Consider the following 14,982-nt stretch of genomic DNA (forward strand, 5'->3'; position numbering starts at 1 on the left):
AGAAATGTTTTATATTGTACCTTTTTTATCGAAATGTTGTGAGCCGTCCCGAGTCCACGGAGAGGGGCGGCATATAAGTCCAATTAATAAATAAAATAAATAATATACAGTGGTACCTCTACTTAAGAACTTTTCTAGATAAGAACTGGGAGTTCAAGATTTTTTTTGCCTCTACTTAAGAATCATTTTCTACTTAAGAACCCCAGCCTGGAAAAATTTCCCAGGAAATTTGAGAGCGGCACGAAGGCCCGGCCAGTTTCCTGCCATTCCCCCTGTGTTTCGCTCTCTGGCGCAGTGCATGGGAGGCAGCCTCGCGCCGGGTGTATGGGAAGCGCAGGCTCCCCCTTGCCGCCTCAGAGTCCCTCTTTTTTTTTTTTAAGCCTTAAAGTTTTGGATTTTTTTTTATTCCCCTCACCTCACCTTCTTCCTTCGGCAGCGACTATCCTCCTTCTCTTCTTCCTCCTCCTCCTCCCACCCAATCTCCGAGTTTTTATTTCTTTCCTAATGTGTTTGCATGCATTATTTGCTTTTACATTGATTCCTATGGGAAAAATAGCTTCTACTTAAGAACGTTTCTACTTAAGAACCTGGTCACGGAACAAATTAAGTTCTTAAGTAGAAGTACCACTGTACCACAACTTGGAAAAGAAAGCACGAGGAAAGAAAACGAGGAAAGCGTCTGTTGTCTAGGGATACGGTACCTCTAGCATACATCTGGTGTTCTAGGTTAGTCAGGCTGGCTGTGCTCCTAGTTCTAAGGTAGGCAAGAGGAAGGCCTAGCAGACAGGAAAGACAATGTTAGCGAGAAAAAAGGCAGGTCAGAAGGCAAGACGGCGGTGGTTGCAAAGCAGGCAAGAAGGTCACACAGCAACGTATTCCTTTGAACGGCCTTCACCAGGCTGGGGCCTTTTGGGGCCTACGGAAAAGGACTTATGGACGACAATTCCCAGTCTTGAAAATGTATGAGTCTAACTGGGACTTGTAGTGCTACTGATCGACGAAGAGATGAGAAAATGGGAGGGGGAAAAAGTCATTTGACTTCGGTCCCAATGGAAAGTCCCCCCCTGCTAAAGTTGGTCGATCTGCAGGCATTGCAGGCACTCCTCAAGTTACAATAGTTTTGTTGTGTGGTCGTTCAGAGTTACGACAATGTTGAAAAAAGGAACTTGAGCCATGTTGGCACAGTGGTTAGAGAGCAGCCCTGCAAGCCATTTTAGCTAACTGCTAGCTGTAGTTCAGCAGTTCAAATCTCACCACCAGCTCAAGGTCGACTCAACCCTCCATCCTTCTGAGGTGGGTCAAATGAGGACCCAGATTGTTGGGGGCAACAGGCTGTCAAAGCACTGTGAAGTGGGATATAAATCTAAATGCTATTGCTATTATTTCTCTCTCTCTCTCTCTCTACCCTCTGTCTGTCTCTCTATCTCATATCTATCTATCTATCTATCTGTCTGTCTGTCTCTACCGTCTGTCTGTCTGTCTCTGTCTGTCTGTCTGTCTATCTACCTCTCATCTCTCTCTCTCTCTATCAATCAATCATCTATCCTATCTCTTTCTCTCTCTCTCTCTGATCTGTCTATCTACCTACCTTCCCACCTATCCATCTATCTGTCCTTCTAAGATGGGTAAAATGAGGACTCAAATTGTTGGGGGCAAGGGGCTGACTCTGTGAACCGCTTAGAGAGGGCTGTAAAAACACTGTGAAGCAGCATATAAGTCTCAATGCTATTGCTATTACTAACTTACACTCATTACATGGAAAAAGTAACTTGTGCCCATTAGGGAGGGAATTTGGCAGAGGGGAAAACAGCTACTGTAGAAGGACGGGTGGGGAACAGCGGCACCTAAGCATCTGGCCGAATGCTTTGCAGGTTGGTTAGGGTGGCCATGTGCATGCTGCAGGCATCAAGGCCACGGGGCTGGTCCACACACCTTGCCTGAAGGAAGGGGGGTCCACCGAAGAGCCTTCCCAGTCTTCAGACTCAAGGTCTGTCGTTTCTTTCTCCTGACTGCAGTAATCGGCCATCCAGGACTGCTTGGTGCTGGCATATTGCTCTAGGAAGGGAGACAAAGAGCCATGAAGGGTGGAGGATGGAAAGGAGGGAGGGAGGGAAGGAAGGAGGGAAGGAAATGAAGGAGAAGCAAGGAAGCAGAAAGAGAGGGAGAGAAGGAAGGGATAAAGACAAAGAAGGGAGGCAAGAAAGGAAGGGAGTAGGTAAAAAGGAAAGAAGAGTAGGAGGAAGAGGGAGGGCGAGGAGGGTGGGAAAGAAGAAATAAAGAAAGGGAGGGAGGGAAGGAGGGAAGGAAGGAATAAAGAAAGAAAGGGAGGGAGGGAGGCAAAGATGGGAAGAAAGGAGGGAGGAGGAAAGGAAGGAAGGCGGAAAGGGAGGGAAGGAAGAGGAAGGAATAAAGCAAGTGAGGAAAGGAAAGAAAGATAGGAAGAAAGGAGGAAAAAATGAAGGAGGAGAAGAAGAAGGAGAACAAGGAAGAAGGAGAGAGAAGGAAGGAAGAAAAGAAGGGAGGGAAGCAAGGAAGGAAAGAAGAAATAAAGAAAGGGGGGGAAGGAAGGGAAGATGGGAAGAAAAAAGGAAGGAGAGACGCAAGGAAGGGGGAAAGAAAAGAAGGAGAGTAGGGAGCGAGGGAAAGAAGGAATAAAGAAAGGGAGGGATGGAAGGAAGGAAAGATGGGAAGAAAGGAAGGGAGGAGGAAGAAAAAAGCAAGGAGGAAAAGAAGGAAGCAAGGAATGGAGGATGAAGGGGGAAAGGGAGGCTGCCTGCCCCATAGCAGCTCTCTGCAGGTGCGACAAGGAAAGGAGGCTTCCTACCAACAACCTACCGATTAACCTGGAGGTGATGTTGACATCTAGGCGTTGTTTCGCCTTGACTTCCAGTTTCAGCCGCGACGGGTGGAGGCGGCTGGCTGGCTGCCGTTGCCAAAACACAGAGCAGGGCCAAGGTTCGATGAATGGCTCCCAGCCTGGGAGAAAGAAAGAAAAAGAGAGAGAGAGAGAGAGAGAGATATGCAACCCTACAGAGGAGAGCCTAGGGCTAGAAACTGGGCGATGGGGGAGTTCTAGTCCCAGCCTTGGACACAAAGCCAGCTGGGTGACTTTGTGCCAGCCGGTTTCTCTCAGCCCTAGGTATTCTGGTATTCTGAAAAAGCCTAGAAGACCTCAGGGACTTAACCCAGCAGTCTCCAAAAATCAGATTGAAGGGAATTATAGCTATACTGCTCAACAAAATAAAGGGAACCCTTAAACAACACAACATAACTGCAAGTAAATCAAACGTCTGTGAAATCAAACTGCCCACTTAGGAAGCAACACAGATTGACCATCAATTTCACCTGCCGTTGTGCACATTCAACTTTGCATAGAACAAAGTATTCAATGAGAATATTTCGTTCATTCAGATCTAGGATGAGTTCTTTGAGTGTTCCCTTTATTCTTTTGAGCAGTGTATACAGTGATCCCCCGAGTTTCGCGATCTCGATCTTTGCGAAACGCTATATCGCGATTTTTCCACCCGATGACGTCACTCCCTTCCTTTCTCATCTTTCTTTCTCTCTCTCTTTCTCTATCTTGCTTCTTCCTCTCTCACACTCTCTTCCTCCCTCTCTCATCTCTTTCTTTCCTTCTCTCTCTTTCTCTATCTCTCCCCCTCTTGCTCTTGAGCGGCGGGTGGCACCCAGGGAAGGTTCCTTCGGCCGCCCACCAGCTGATCTGCTCGGCAGCGCAGTAGCAGCGAGGAGCCGAAGACGGGGTTTCCCCTTTGCGTGGGCAACGGGGAAACCCCATCTTCGGCTCCTCGCTGCTACTGCGCTGCCGAGCAGATCAGCTGGTGGGCGGCCGAAGGAACCTTCCCTGGGTCTTCAACTCCCAGAGCGGCGGACAAGCGGAAAAGCGGCGGACAAGCGGGCAGGCAGGCGGCTCCTCAGCTGCTGGGTCTTCCCAGGTGCGGAAGTAAAAACACCATCTGCGCATGCGCGGCCATGGAAAAAGGGGCGCGCATGCGCAGATGGTGTTTTTACTTCCGCACCGCTACATCGCGAGAAATCGATTATCGCGAGGGGTCTTGGAACGGAACCCTCGCGATAATTGGGGGATCACTGTATATCTATAGCTATATAACACTAGAGAACAATTTGTAACGCAATTTCTGTTCTTTTGAGCATTTTTATAGCTAATTAGGCACGCTGGTTTCAAATCTGTAATTAGTTTTCTTCTACCATGTCAAGTTTTTTTCTCTACACTTTATATATACAGTAGTACCTCTAGATACGAGCTGCTCCACATGCGAGTATTCCAAGATACGAGCCACGAGGGGAGAGAAATTTCTTTCGAGACCCGAGCTCAAATTTGGGATACGAGCCGAGTGTCCACTAGGTGGCGCAAGAATCCTTGCTTCTGGTTATCTCGACAGGGAAAAACAAAGTCTAAAGCCATTTGTTCCAGATACGAGTTGTTCGACATACAAGCTCCCTTCTGGAACGAATTAAACTCGTATCTAGAGGTACTACTGTATAATAATTAGACAACATGGGCATCAAATTGCATTTTTTTACATAGCCACCTTGCTAACTTCCTGGAAAATCATGGTACAGTCAGTGATTAGCAGGGTGAATGATTCTGTCAAGATTTGGAGGTCATGGAGGCTCGGTATCAGGGTAGATGGGATGTACGTATAATGGCAGGCTAATGTTGGAGCATCAAGCAAGAATGTCCACAGATTAAACACTCCAGAAAAAAGCTATAAGTGAAATTTTTTATCTTTATAATTACCGTACGATTAAAAAAAAATCCCAACTATTTGTATGAACACAATTTAACTCGCAGTAAGTATGATAGCCTTTGTATGAATAATTTTTTTCTTTGTAAGTAGTATTATTTGGTAGGTTTTTATTTTACTTTAAATGCAGGATTTGTATGACTTTTGAGGGTATCGTGTAGCTTAAAAAGCTGACCTGATAGACCAAAACTGAAAGTTGCCAAGCATCTGACTTTTTGATCACGTGACCACAGGGATGCCCCAGGGGTCCTAAGTGTGAAAAATATCCCTAGGTCACTTTTTCCCCAGTGCTTGTTGTAACTTTGAATGGTCACTAAATGTGAATGGTCGTTAAGTCAAGGACCAACCGCAGGCACTTACCGGAGAGTTCCCGATTAAAATAGTCGCCGAAGAGCGTAAAATGAGCGTAGCCTTCTGGGCTGGCTCTCAAATGCTGAAGGAAATTCAAACCTGGAGGGGAAAACGAGGATTAATCGCAATTTTTGAAAGTCTGAATCTCTAGCAAAAAGAATAAAATAGAAGCTAAAAAGGTAAAGATGACATGGCCTTAGGGGGTCAAAGATCCCTCCTCTATGGTAAAATAAAAAAAGCTTTTGAGCTTTCCTTCAATATCGGGCCCTTGGCATTTGACATCTGTCCCCCAGAGTGTGTTCAAAAAATGAACAATTAACCAGTGGAATGGCTTGCAACCAGAAGTTGTGGGTGCTCCATCCTTGGAGGTTTTTAAAAAGAAGAGACTGGACAGCCAAGTCTCCTGCTTGAGTAGGGGGTTGGACTAGAAGACCTCCAAGGTCCCTTTTGGGCCTATGATTCTATGATAGATAGATCAGATACATGACAGACAGAGGTGGGGAGTGATGGATGGATGGATGGAACAATTTTCTTCCAAAAGTCGTCACTGTTCCATCACTGGAGATTTTTAAGAAGAAATCAGACAGCTCTTTGCCTGGAATGGTATAGTTTTTCCTGCCTGATTAGGGGGTTGTACTGGATGACCTCCGAGGTCCCTTCTGACTCTAGTGTTTCGCATTCTATGTCCAGACAGCGCAGAAGTTGATGATAAATTAATTATCTATATCAGGCCTGATGTTGAGGGGAACTTGGGAGGAGGAATTTTCAGGAGGGAGCAGATGCAGCCACAAAGCATTCTTTCGAGGGGTTCAAGGCCATCCTGTGCCCACCCACCTGGGCAGAAGAAGGACTGGCCATGCTGGCACGATCTGAGTGGGCAACGTGACATATTTGTGGGTGGGTGGGTGGGTATAAGGGATGTGAACTTTCAACTGGGTGGGAAACTGAGATTCAGGTTTCGCAGTGTAGGTGCCAGGATGGCTCCAGCAGTAAATTGGAATGTTGAGGAGGACTTTGACTCTGACTCTGATTTAATTGGAACCTTTTGTCAAGGTTCTCCTTTATCTCCCTCCTCTTCTTTTAAAGGAAGGAAGAAGGGATTTAAAAGAAGAGGAGGGAGATAAAGGAGAACCTTGACAAAAGGTTCAGAGAAATTTAAAAAAACACCACCACCCTGCAAGATGATCCATATCTGGGTGAAAAGAGAAGGTTTGGCCCCCAAATAGGGTCAAGAGCACAAATTTATCTATCTATCTATCTATCTATCTATCTATCTATCTATCTATCTATCTATCTATCTATCTATCTACCTATCTATCTAATTGGATTTGTATGCTGCCCCTCTCCGAGGATTCGGGGCGGCTCACAACATATATAAAGAGACAATAGTAAAATCAATCCAATTAATACATAAAAATAATCCATAAAAATCTACTTTAAAAATTAGGGTTACTGGTGGCCAGCCAAGAGAAGGAATGGGAAGAAGGAAAAGGAGATGAGGGAAGAGGAGACGGGTGAAGGAGAAAAGGAGAGAGAAGAGGAGGAGAAGAAGAAGAAGAGGGGAGAGGATGATAAGAAGGAGAAGAGAAAGCAGAGAAGAAAAGGGAGGAGGAGATGGAGGAGGAAGGGGAAGGAAAAAGAGGAGGAAGATGATGAGGAATGGAAGGGGGAAGGAGGAGGAAAAAGAAAAAGAAAAGGAAGGAAGGAGAGATGGAAAGGAGGAAGGAAAGAAAGGAAGATGATGTTTAAAAGAAGTGGGGGAACACAAAGGAGAACAAGGAGGGGGAGAGGAGAAGAAGAAGAGGGAAGAGGAGGAGAGGAAAGAGGAGAGAAAGCAGAGAAGGGAGGAGGAGTTGGAGGAGGAAGGGGAGGAAAAGAAGGTGGAAGATCAGGAGGAATGGAAGGGGGAAGGAGGAGGAGGAAGAGGAGGAGGAAAAAATAGAAAAAGAAAAGGAAGGAAGAAGAGATAGAGAGGAGGAAAAAAAGAAAGGAAGAAGGGATTTAAAAGAAGAGGGGGGAGATAAAGGAGAACAAGGAGGAGGAGAGGAGGAGGAGAAGAAGAAGGGGGAGAAGAGGAGAGGAAGAAGAGAAAGCAGAGAAGAAAAGGGAGGAGGAGATGGAGGAGGAAGGGGAGGAAGATGGAGAAGGAAGAGGAAAGAGAAAAAGAAAAAGGAGGAAGAAAAGAAAGGAAGAAGAGGGGGAAGATAAAGGAGAAGAAGTAAGGGGAGAGGAAGGAGAAGGAAAAGAGGAAGAAGGGAAAGAAATAAAAGAAGAGGAAAAGGAGAAGAAAGGAGGAGAATTAATTTCAGGACCAAACATCCTGGAAATCCCCCAATGAGCCTACCTGGAACCGGGGCAATTTAAACACTTACGGGAAAACGTCAGCTCAGCCAAAGGAACGTCGCAGTCCATGCAATCGTCGATAAAACAAATGCAGATGCTTTCGGCTTTCACTTCAACCCCAGAGACCAGCCGAAGAGCCCTGGAATTCTGCTCGTCTGTGCCGCAGGACTCGAATCCGGAGCGTTTCAGAGGTTCGGCGTTCTTGAAGAGCCAACTGGCAGCTTTCTTCAGCTGACCTGACCGATATTGAGAAAGGGTGGTTAATAGGGAATCGGATGCGTTGACACTTGGCTTTAATTTTACACCGGCAACGGCAAAAAATAAAAATGTGCTGGGACATTTTTGCAGGCTGCGTTGTTGTTGTTGGAATGCTTGGCTTCAACACACACACACACACATACACACATAGAGGAGAAAGAGGAATATCTGGCATTCTAAGTGATTTTATTTTTAAATAATCTTTATAAAATGTATAGATTAAAAAATAGAGAACATATGATACAAAACATAATAATATAAAGTGTACAGAAAAAAGAATAAAGTAAGTATTAGGAGTAAAAGAAATGACGTGAGAAAGTTAAAGAAAAGATTAAAGAGAGAGAAAAAGAAATCTTTTGTCAACTATGTACACTGCTCAAAAATAAATAAATAAAGGGAACACTCAAACAACACAATATAACTCCAAGTAAATCAAACTTCTGTGAAATAAAACTGTCCATTTAGGAAGCAACACTGATTGACAATCAATTTCACATGTTGTCAGCACATTCAACTTTGTACAGAACAAAGTATTCAATGAGAATATTTCATTCATTCAGATCTAGGATGTGTTCTTTGAGTGTTCCCTTTATTTTTTTTGAGCAGTATGATGACATTTTGATCATAAACGACCTTTATTTTCAGTTGTTAGCTAGCTGTAAGTTTCCCTTCGGTTTTAGTTATTTGTAGTAATATTGTTAACTGAATTTGGTATGTGCGTATGATTTTTAGATGTTAGTTATGTTTTATTTAGGTAATAAAAATTTGGGGGTTTGGGTTATGAACTTTGGTAAGCGTCTTTAGCATGTCTTGATCAATGTCTTTTGCTATTCAATCTATGGATTGTTTTCATTTCACATCTTGTGTTGGGATTGGGTGAAGTTGTTGTTTAGTTTTCTTCTTTTTTAATGATATTTAAGTATTTTTTTTGTGATAACCAATAATACCATTTCTCTTAGGCTTTGCAGATTTTATTTTTAAATAACAACTCTATGCAAATAACACACCTTGGCAATCCAGCAGAGCCTTCCGACAGTCATCCAGGCTGAATCCCAGTTCCTGCAGCCGGGCCAACTGCACTTCTGGAAGAAAAACATGGATTACAAATTTAAAGGGTTTTTATTCCATTTTACTGCAATTTTTGCTTCGGAGGAGGAAAGAGATAAGAAGGAAATGAAGAAGGAAAAAAGAAAGAATAAGAAAGAAAGAAGGAAAAAAGAAAGAAGAAAAAGAAGGAAGAAAGATGAAGAAAGAAAAAGAAGTAAAGAAGAAAAGAAAGAAAGAAAAAGAAAAAGGAGGAAAGAAAGAAGGAAAGAAGGAGGAAAAAGAAATAAAGAAAGAAGGAAGAAGGAAGAAAGAAGTAAAAAAAGAAAAAGAAGGAAGGAAGAAAGAAAGAAAGAAGTAAAAGAAGAAGGAAGGAAAAAAGAAGGAAGAAGAAGAAAAGGAAGATTCACTTAACCGCTGTAGTAAGAGAAGTCATAAAAGGGGGCAAATTCATTTCTTTGCTGTCTTGCTTAGCCACATAAATTTTGGCCCCACCTGCCGTCGCAGGTTGAGTGACCTCCTATGTTTAGAACCAACCAACCACCGGCATTAATCTCCCGATTATTTGGGCTCGGACACTGCAGCCCAAAGACGGGTGAAGAGAAGCTAACCCTCAATTTGAAACCGACATCCCTACCGAGGACTGGATCCAGGGCCCGTTTAGCTGCCTCGGTCCGTTCGGCGCTCATTCCCGAAATCTCATTTGGGCCCGAGGGGCCGGAAGGGGCTGGAGAGTCCGAGGCTGGAGGGCTGGGGAGCACCCCGCTGGTCTGCTTGGAGATGGACTTGGCAATGGCCAGAAAAAGCTGGACGTCATTGTAAGACAGGCGGATATCCAGGCTTTGCAACTGGATCTGGAGGGGGGGAAAACATGTTAGGGAAAAAAGAGCCTTCCCCAAATGGGATGTCAAAGGGGATCTTCCATACGGGTGGGAAAAGCCTGGGATAAGGGTTCGTCTAATCAATCGATGAGCTGGAAGGGACCTCGGAGGTCTTCTAGTCCAACCCCTGCTCGAGCAGGAGACCTTAGACAATCGCCTGGTTGAGATGGGGACTGGACTAGAAGACCTCCAAGGCCCCTCCCAGCTCTATTCTGATTGAGTGAGTGATTGATATAGTCTAAGACAGTGATGGCAAACCTTTTCTTCCTCAGGCGCCAAAAAATCGTGAGCCAACAACCATAATTCAATGCCCGGGGACGGCAAAAACAGCTTCCCCTACCCCCTGGAGGCCCTCTGGAGGCCGGATATTGCCTGTTTCCCAACTTCTGGTAGGCCCAGTAGGCTCGTGTTTCACCCTCCCCAGGTTCCAAAGGCTTCCCTGGAGCCAGGGGAGAGTAAAAATGTCCTCCCCCATCCCCCCAGCCTCTCTGAGCCAAAAATCAGCTGGCTGGCACACACATGCACATTGGAGCTGAGCTAGGGCAACGGCTCGCATGCCAGCAAATATGACTCCACATGCCATCTGTGGCACCCCTACCATCGGTTCACCATCACTGCCTTAGACTATATCAATCAATCACTCAATCAGAATAGAGCTGGGAGGGGCCTTGGAGGTCTTCTAGTCCAGTCCCCATCTCAACCAGGAGACCCTACACCAGTGATGGCGAACCTGTGGCACGTCTATCTGTCTGTCTGTCTGTCTATGTATGGTATCTATCTATCTATCTATCTATCTATCTATCTATCTATCTATCTATCTATCTATCTATCTATGGTATCTATCTATCTATGGTATCTATCTATCTATCTATCTATCTATCTATCTATCTATCTATCTATCTATCTATCTATCTATCTATCTATCTATCTATGGTATCTATCTATCTATGGTATCTATCTATGGTATCTATCTATCTATGGTATCTATCTATCTATCTATCTATCTATCTATCTATCTATCTATCTATCTATCTATCTATCTATCTATGGTATCTATCTATCTATCTATCCATCCATCCATCCATCCATCCATCCATCCATCCATCCATCCATCTATCGTCTGTCTGTTTAGCTATTTATCTACCTACCTACCTATCCTTCCAAGGTGGGTCAAATGAGGACCCAGATTGTTGGGGGGCAATATGCTGACTCTGTAAACCGCTTAGTGTAAAAGCACTAGGAAGCGGTATATAAGTCTAATGCTAAATGCTATTGCTATTTAGACATGTGCCGCTTCCTAGTGCTTTTTCCAGCCCTCTTAAAGCTATTGCTATTATTACTAAGGCTGGTAACACTTTTGGGCTGGGGAGAATCTTACCTCTAGAAGGGGAGGGAAGTCTCCACCATTGAAAGCATCCAAGAGACCCGATCCGTTCGGGTAGGAAGAATTGCCCACCAGCTCAACCTGGATCAGGGCTGGATCGAGAATGGAGAGAGCCGTTTCCTGTTCATTGCCCAGCCGGCAGGAGAAAACCTGAAAAGAGCAGAATTCATCCTGTAGACCCTTTTACAGTATTGCTTTTTTTATTATTAATTATTAAATCAATCTGTGCACCACCTACCGCTCTAGGAGGCTTATGGCAAATTAAAACATACAAAAAAGAAGGTCCTTGTTTATGATATATTGGAAAAAAATGTACAAGTGTGTAATATGTTGATATTGTGTATGTATGGATGTAACGTTGGTGAAAAAATTACAAAAAAAATACAAAAAAATAACCCTTCTGGGGTGGACTTGGACAAGTGAATGGAGCAAAGTGTTTACTGGCCAGATGCCTTTCTTGTCACCAATGTGGAGTTTTGTTCGGCAGAAATATTCTCATTGTGCCCAGAAAGAGAAAGAGAAATCTCTGCCTCTACCTAGGATTGAACTCACAGTCTCCACCTCTAGGCCACCTGCACCCACTCCTTTTAGGGATCTAAATCTGCAGCCTGATTTCCTGCCCTTAAAAATTATTATTATTGTTGTTGTTGTTGTTGTTGTTGTTATTATTATTATTATTATTATTATTATTAATTGGATTTGTATGCCGCCCCTCTCCGCAGACTCGGGGCGGCTAACAACAGTGATAAAAAACAGCATGTAACAATCCAATACTAAACAACTAAAAAAACCCTTATTATAAAAATGATGAGACCTGACAATTGACAAAGGAAAGTCAAAACAGGAGATGAATCGGACTTTTACTCTTTATCAACACAACAGGTGAAATAAAAACAATTTATATTTTAAACCACACAAGTCATCGATCGAGACGTGTGCTGAAGACTCTCTTCAAAACTCTACAAACCAAATTAATCGATACGAACACATAACAGCTGTTAAAGATCACATACAAACAATTAAACCTAATAAAAAATTCACTGTAAATAATCATAAGTGAGGGGTAGTATACATCCACTATAGAAACCGAAATCAAATTGTATGTTAATGAAATGTCAATCAGATAGTTGACATGACTATTCCTTTATCTTTTTCTCTCTAATCTTTCTTTTCCCTTCTACCTTTTGACTTCACCTTTATTTTCATCCCTTTCCTTTTTATACACTGCTCAAAAAAATAAATAAAGGGAACACTTAACACAATATAACTCCAAGTCAAACTTCTGAGAAATCAAACTGTCCACTTAGGAAGCAACACTGATTGACAATCAATTTAACAGGCTGTTGTGCAAATTCAACTTTGTACAGAACAAAGTATTCACTGAGAATATTTCATTCATTCAGATCTAGGATGTGTTCTATGATGGATCCCTTTACTTTTTTTGAGCAGTGTATTATGTTATATTGTCTACTCTGATATATTTAATAAAGATTTTTTTTTTTTTAAAAGATGAGACCTCCGCCAAGGACTCAGGACGCCGTCGGTTGTAGTGAAGATGCTATGGCCACAGAAACTGCCCCTCCCTGCCCCCTCACCTCGATGCCTGAGAGACTCCCGGAGAAAGGATGGTCAACCACCTTGGGCTTGTAAGTCAGGACGGTTGTGCCCTTCAGAATGACTGCGTTGGTATCCGAGCAGGTCATGTCTTCGACCACTACAAATTCCGTATCTGGAGGAGGAGAATTCAAAGGGTTGGAGGGATGGTGGTGGTGGTGGATGAACTGGGAGGAGGAGGCCTCCCTATAGATTTTGCCTTTAATTTATTTAATATGAGGGATTTTTAAAAAAATGTAAGAATCTTCGGTCTTACCTCCCTTTGTTGGGAGATCGTTTGAATTAACGGCTGGTCCTGAAATTAAGGTCTTTCATGCTTAATGACCTTGAATGTTTATATGGATGGATGGATGATAGACAGACAGACAGACAGACAGAGTGTTTCCCCCAAAATAAGACCTCTCCCTGATTGGGCTTTTGAGTGCATGGCAATAAAGCTTATTTCAGGATTTTAAAAAAAGACAGGATCTTATTTTTGGAGTAATAAGGAAAGGAGGAAGGAAATACATGGATAGGTGAATGGAGATAGATAGATAGATAGGATAGATAGATACCCTGTTTCCCCCAAAATAAGACCTTCCCTGATAATAAAACCAATCTGGCTTTTGAGTGCATGGCAATAAGGCCAAGCACTTATTTCAAGGTTCAAAAAAATGTAAGACGGGGTGTTATTTTTTGAGAAATAAGGAAGGAAGGAAGGAAAGAAGGAAGGAAGGAGGGAGGGAGGGAAATAAATAGGTGAATGGAGCTACATAGATAGATAGATAGTGTTGTGGTTCCGTCTGAGGCCCCTCCGGGAACGGCTGACCTTCTGTCGGTTTCCAGCTCAGAGGGAGAGGCTGAGGAACAGGAGGTGCAGACAGACGAGGAGGAGGAATCCCAGGCTGAAGAAGAGGGAGGACAGCCAGAGTCCCACCAGGGGGAGCTCTCCCCAGCAAGCAGCCTGGATTCCTTAGAGGAAAGTGCACAAGCCATAATTGATCTGCGACAACGAAGAGCTACTCAGAGACGGAATCAATTGGCTAAATACTTTCAGCATTAAAGTGGCAACAGCTGGGTTTGGGTGTGGTGCTCTTGGGAAAGGCTAAAAGGCAGACCCACCCTTCCTGGCTTGTGGAGTTTTATCTTTGAGAGTCGTGGGACCTGACTGTGAACTTTGGCGTCTTGGAATCCTGGTTTGTGCCTTTGACTATTGAAACCTTGGGGGAGGGTGCCAGCAAGAAGCTTGCTGTATTGACTGGACATCAGGACCCTGCTGTACCGTATTATATCCTGTCTGTTGGGAAGAACAGGTTTTCCTCTGTGCTTATTTTTTCCAGTTATAAAATACTTTTGGCTTTTACCAGAGTGTCTGGCTGTTTTTTCCAGTTGGTGTTGAGGTCTGGGGGAACCCAGACAGAACAGATAGATAGATAGATAAGACAGATAAGATAAGATAGATAGATCCTATTTTCCCCAAAACAAGACCTCCACTGATAATAAGCCCAATTGGCCTTTTGAGGGCATGGCAATAAGGCTAAGCACTTATTTCAGGGTTCAAAGAAATATAAGACAAGGCCTTATTTTCAGAGAAATAAAGAAGGAAGGAGATAGAGGGATAGGAAGATGGAGATAGATAGATAGATGATAGATAGATATCATGTATCCCCCCCAAAATAAGACCTCTCCTGATAATGTGTGTGTGTGTGTGTGTGTGGCAATAAGGCCAAGCGCTTATTTCAGAGTTCCAAAAAATATAAGACAGGGTCTTATTTTCATGGAAGCTGGGGTTCCCACAACAAGACAAATACAGGTGATAATTTGGCTCTGGTTTGGGGGGTGTTGGTTCGCTGTTTTGTTCAATAAATTATGATTAAGGTTTCTGCAGGAACACCCCCCCCCCTACCGGTCACGTTGACCTTGACCTCCAGCTGTTTTTCCGTGGAGATCTGGAGCGAAGAACGCTTGGTGACAATCCCACACTTGATAGCTTTGGGAATGACCGTTTCGCCCCCAAGGCGGGCAGGAGGTGGGGAGGAGGGTTTTTTGGGGTTGCTGGGGGTTTGGAGGAAATCGTGGACCAGCACCAGCCAGTCGAAGATCAGGAAGACACGGAGGTTGTTCAAGACCACGGTGAAGGAGGAGGAGTCCTTGGTAGACCTGGAAGAGAGAAAAGGAAGAGGTGGATTAATGGAAAGGGTAACAAGCTAGCTTCCTTCCTTCCCTTCCCTCTTTTCCTCCTGACCTTTCCCTTTCTCCTTCCTTTTTTCCTTCTCTCTTCCTTCCTTCCTCTACCTTTTCCTCCTCCTTTCTTCTCCTTCTTTCCTCCTTTCTCCACCTT

At 43.9% G+C, this 14,982-nt stretch overlaps 1 protein-coding gene across 2 annotated transcripts in view; it reads right to left on the reverse strand.

Annotated features, from left to right (window-relative positions):
* VPS13D (vacuolar protein sorting 13 homolog D) overlaps nt 1-14,982 on the reverse strand; it is a 132,183-nt gene that overhangs the window by 71,055 nt on the left and 46,146 nt on the right. The window contains exons 31-40 of one of the 2 annotated variants that reach the window (XM_070759061.1): nt 14,548-14,801; nt 12,644-12,777; nt 11,043-11,198; nt 9,421-9,637; nt 8,747-8,821; nt 7,511-7,717; nt 5,148-5,237; nt 2,836-2,976; nt 1,933-2,055; nt 702-776 (exon numbers count right to left, since the gene is read on the reverse strand). In XM_070759061.1, coding sequence (XP_070615162.1) covers nt 702-776; nt 1,933-2,055; nt 2,836-2,976; nt 5,148-5,237; nt 7,511-7,717; nt 8,747-8,821; nt 9,421-9,637; nt 11,043-11,198; nt 12,644-12,777; nt 14,548-14,801 — 1,472 coding nt within the window. The remainder of the gene's footprint in view (nt 1-701; nt 777-1,932; nt 2,056-2,835; nt 2,977-5,147; nt 5,238-7,510; nt 7,718-8,746; nt 8,822-9,420; nt 9,638-11,042; nt 11,199-12,643; nt 12,778-14,547; nt 14,802-14,982) is intronic. The other variant, XM_070759063.1, reaches the window with a different exon arrangement.

Source organism: Erythrolamprus reginae, chromosome 8 (assembly GCF_031021105.1).
Source record: "Erythrolamprus reginae isolate rEryReg1 chromosome 8, rEryReg1.hap1, whole genome shotgun sequence".
NCBI lineage: Eukaryota > Metazoa > Chordata > Lepidosauria > Squamata > Dipsadidae > Erythrolamprus > Erythrolamprus reginae.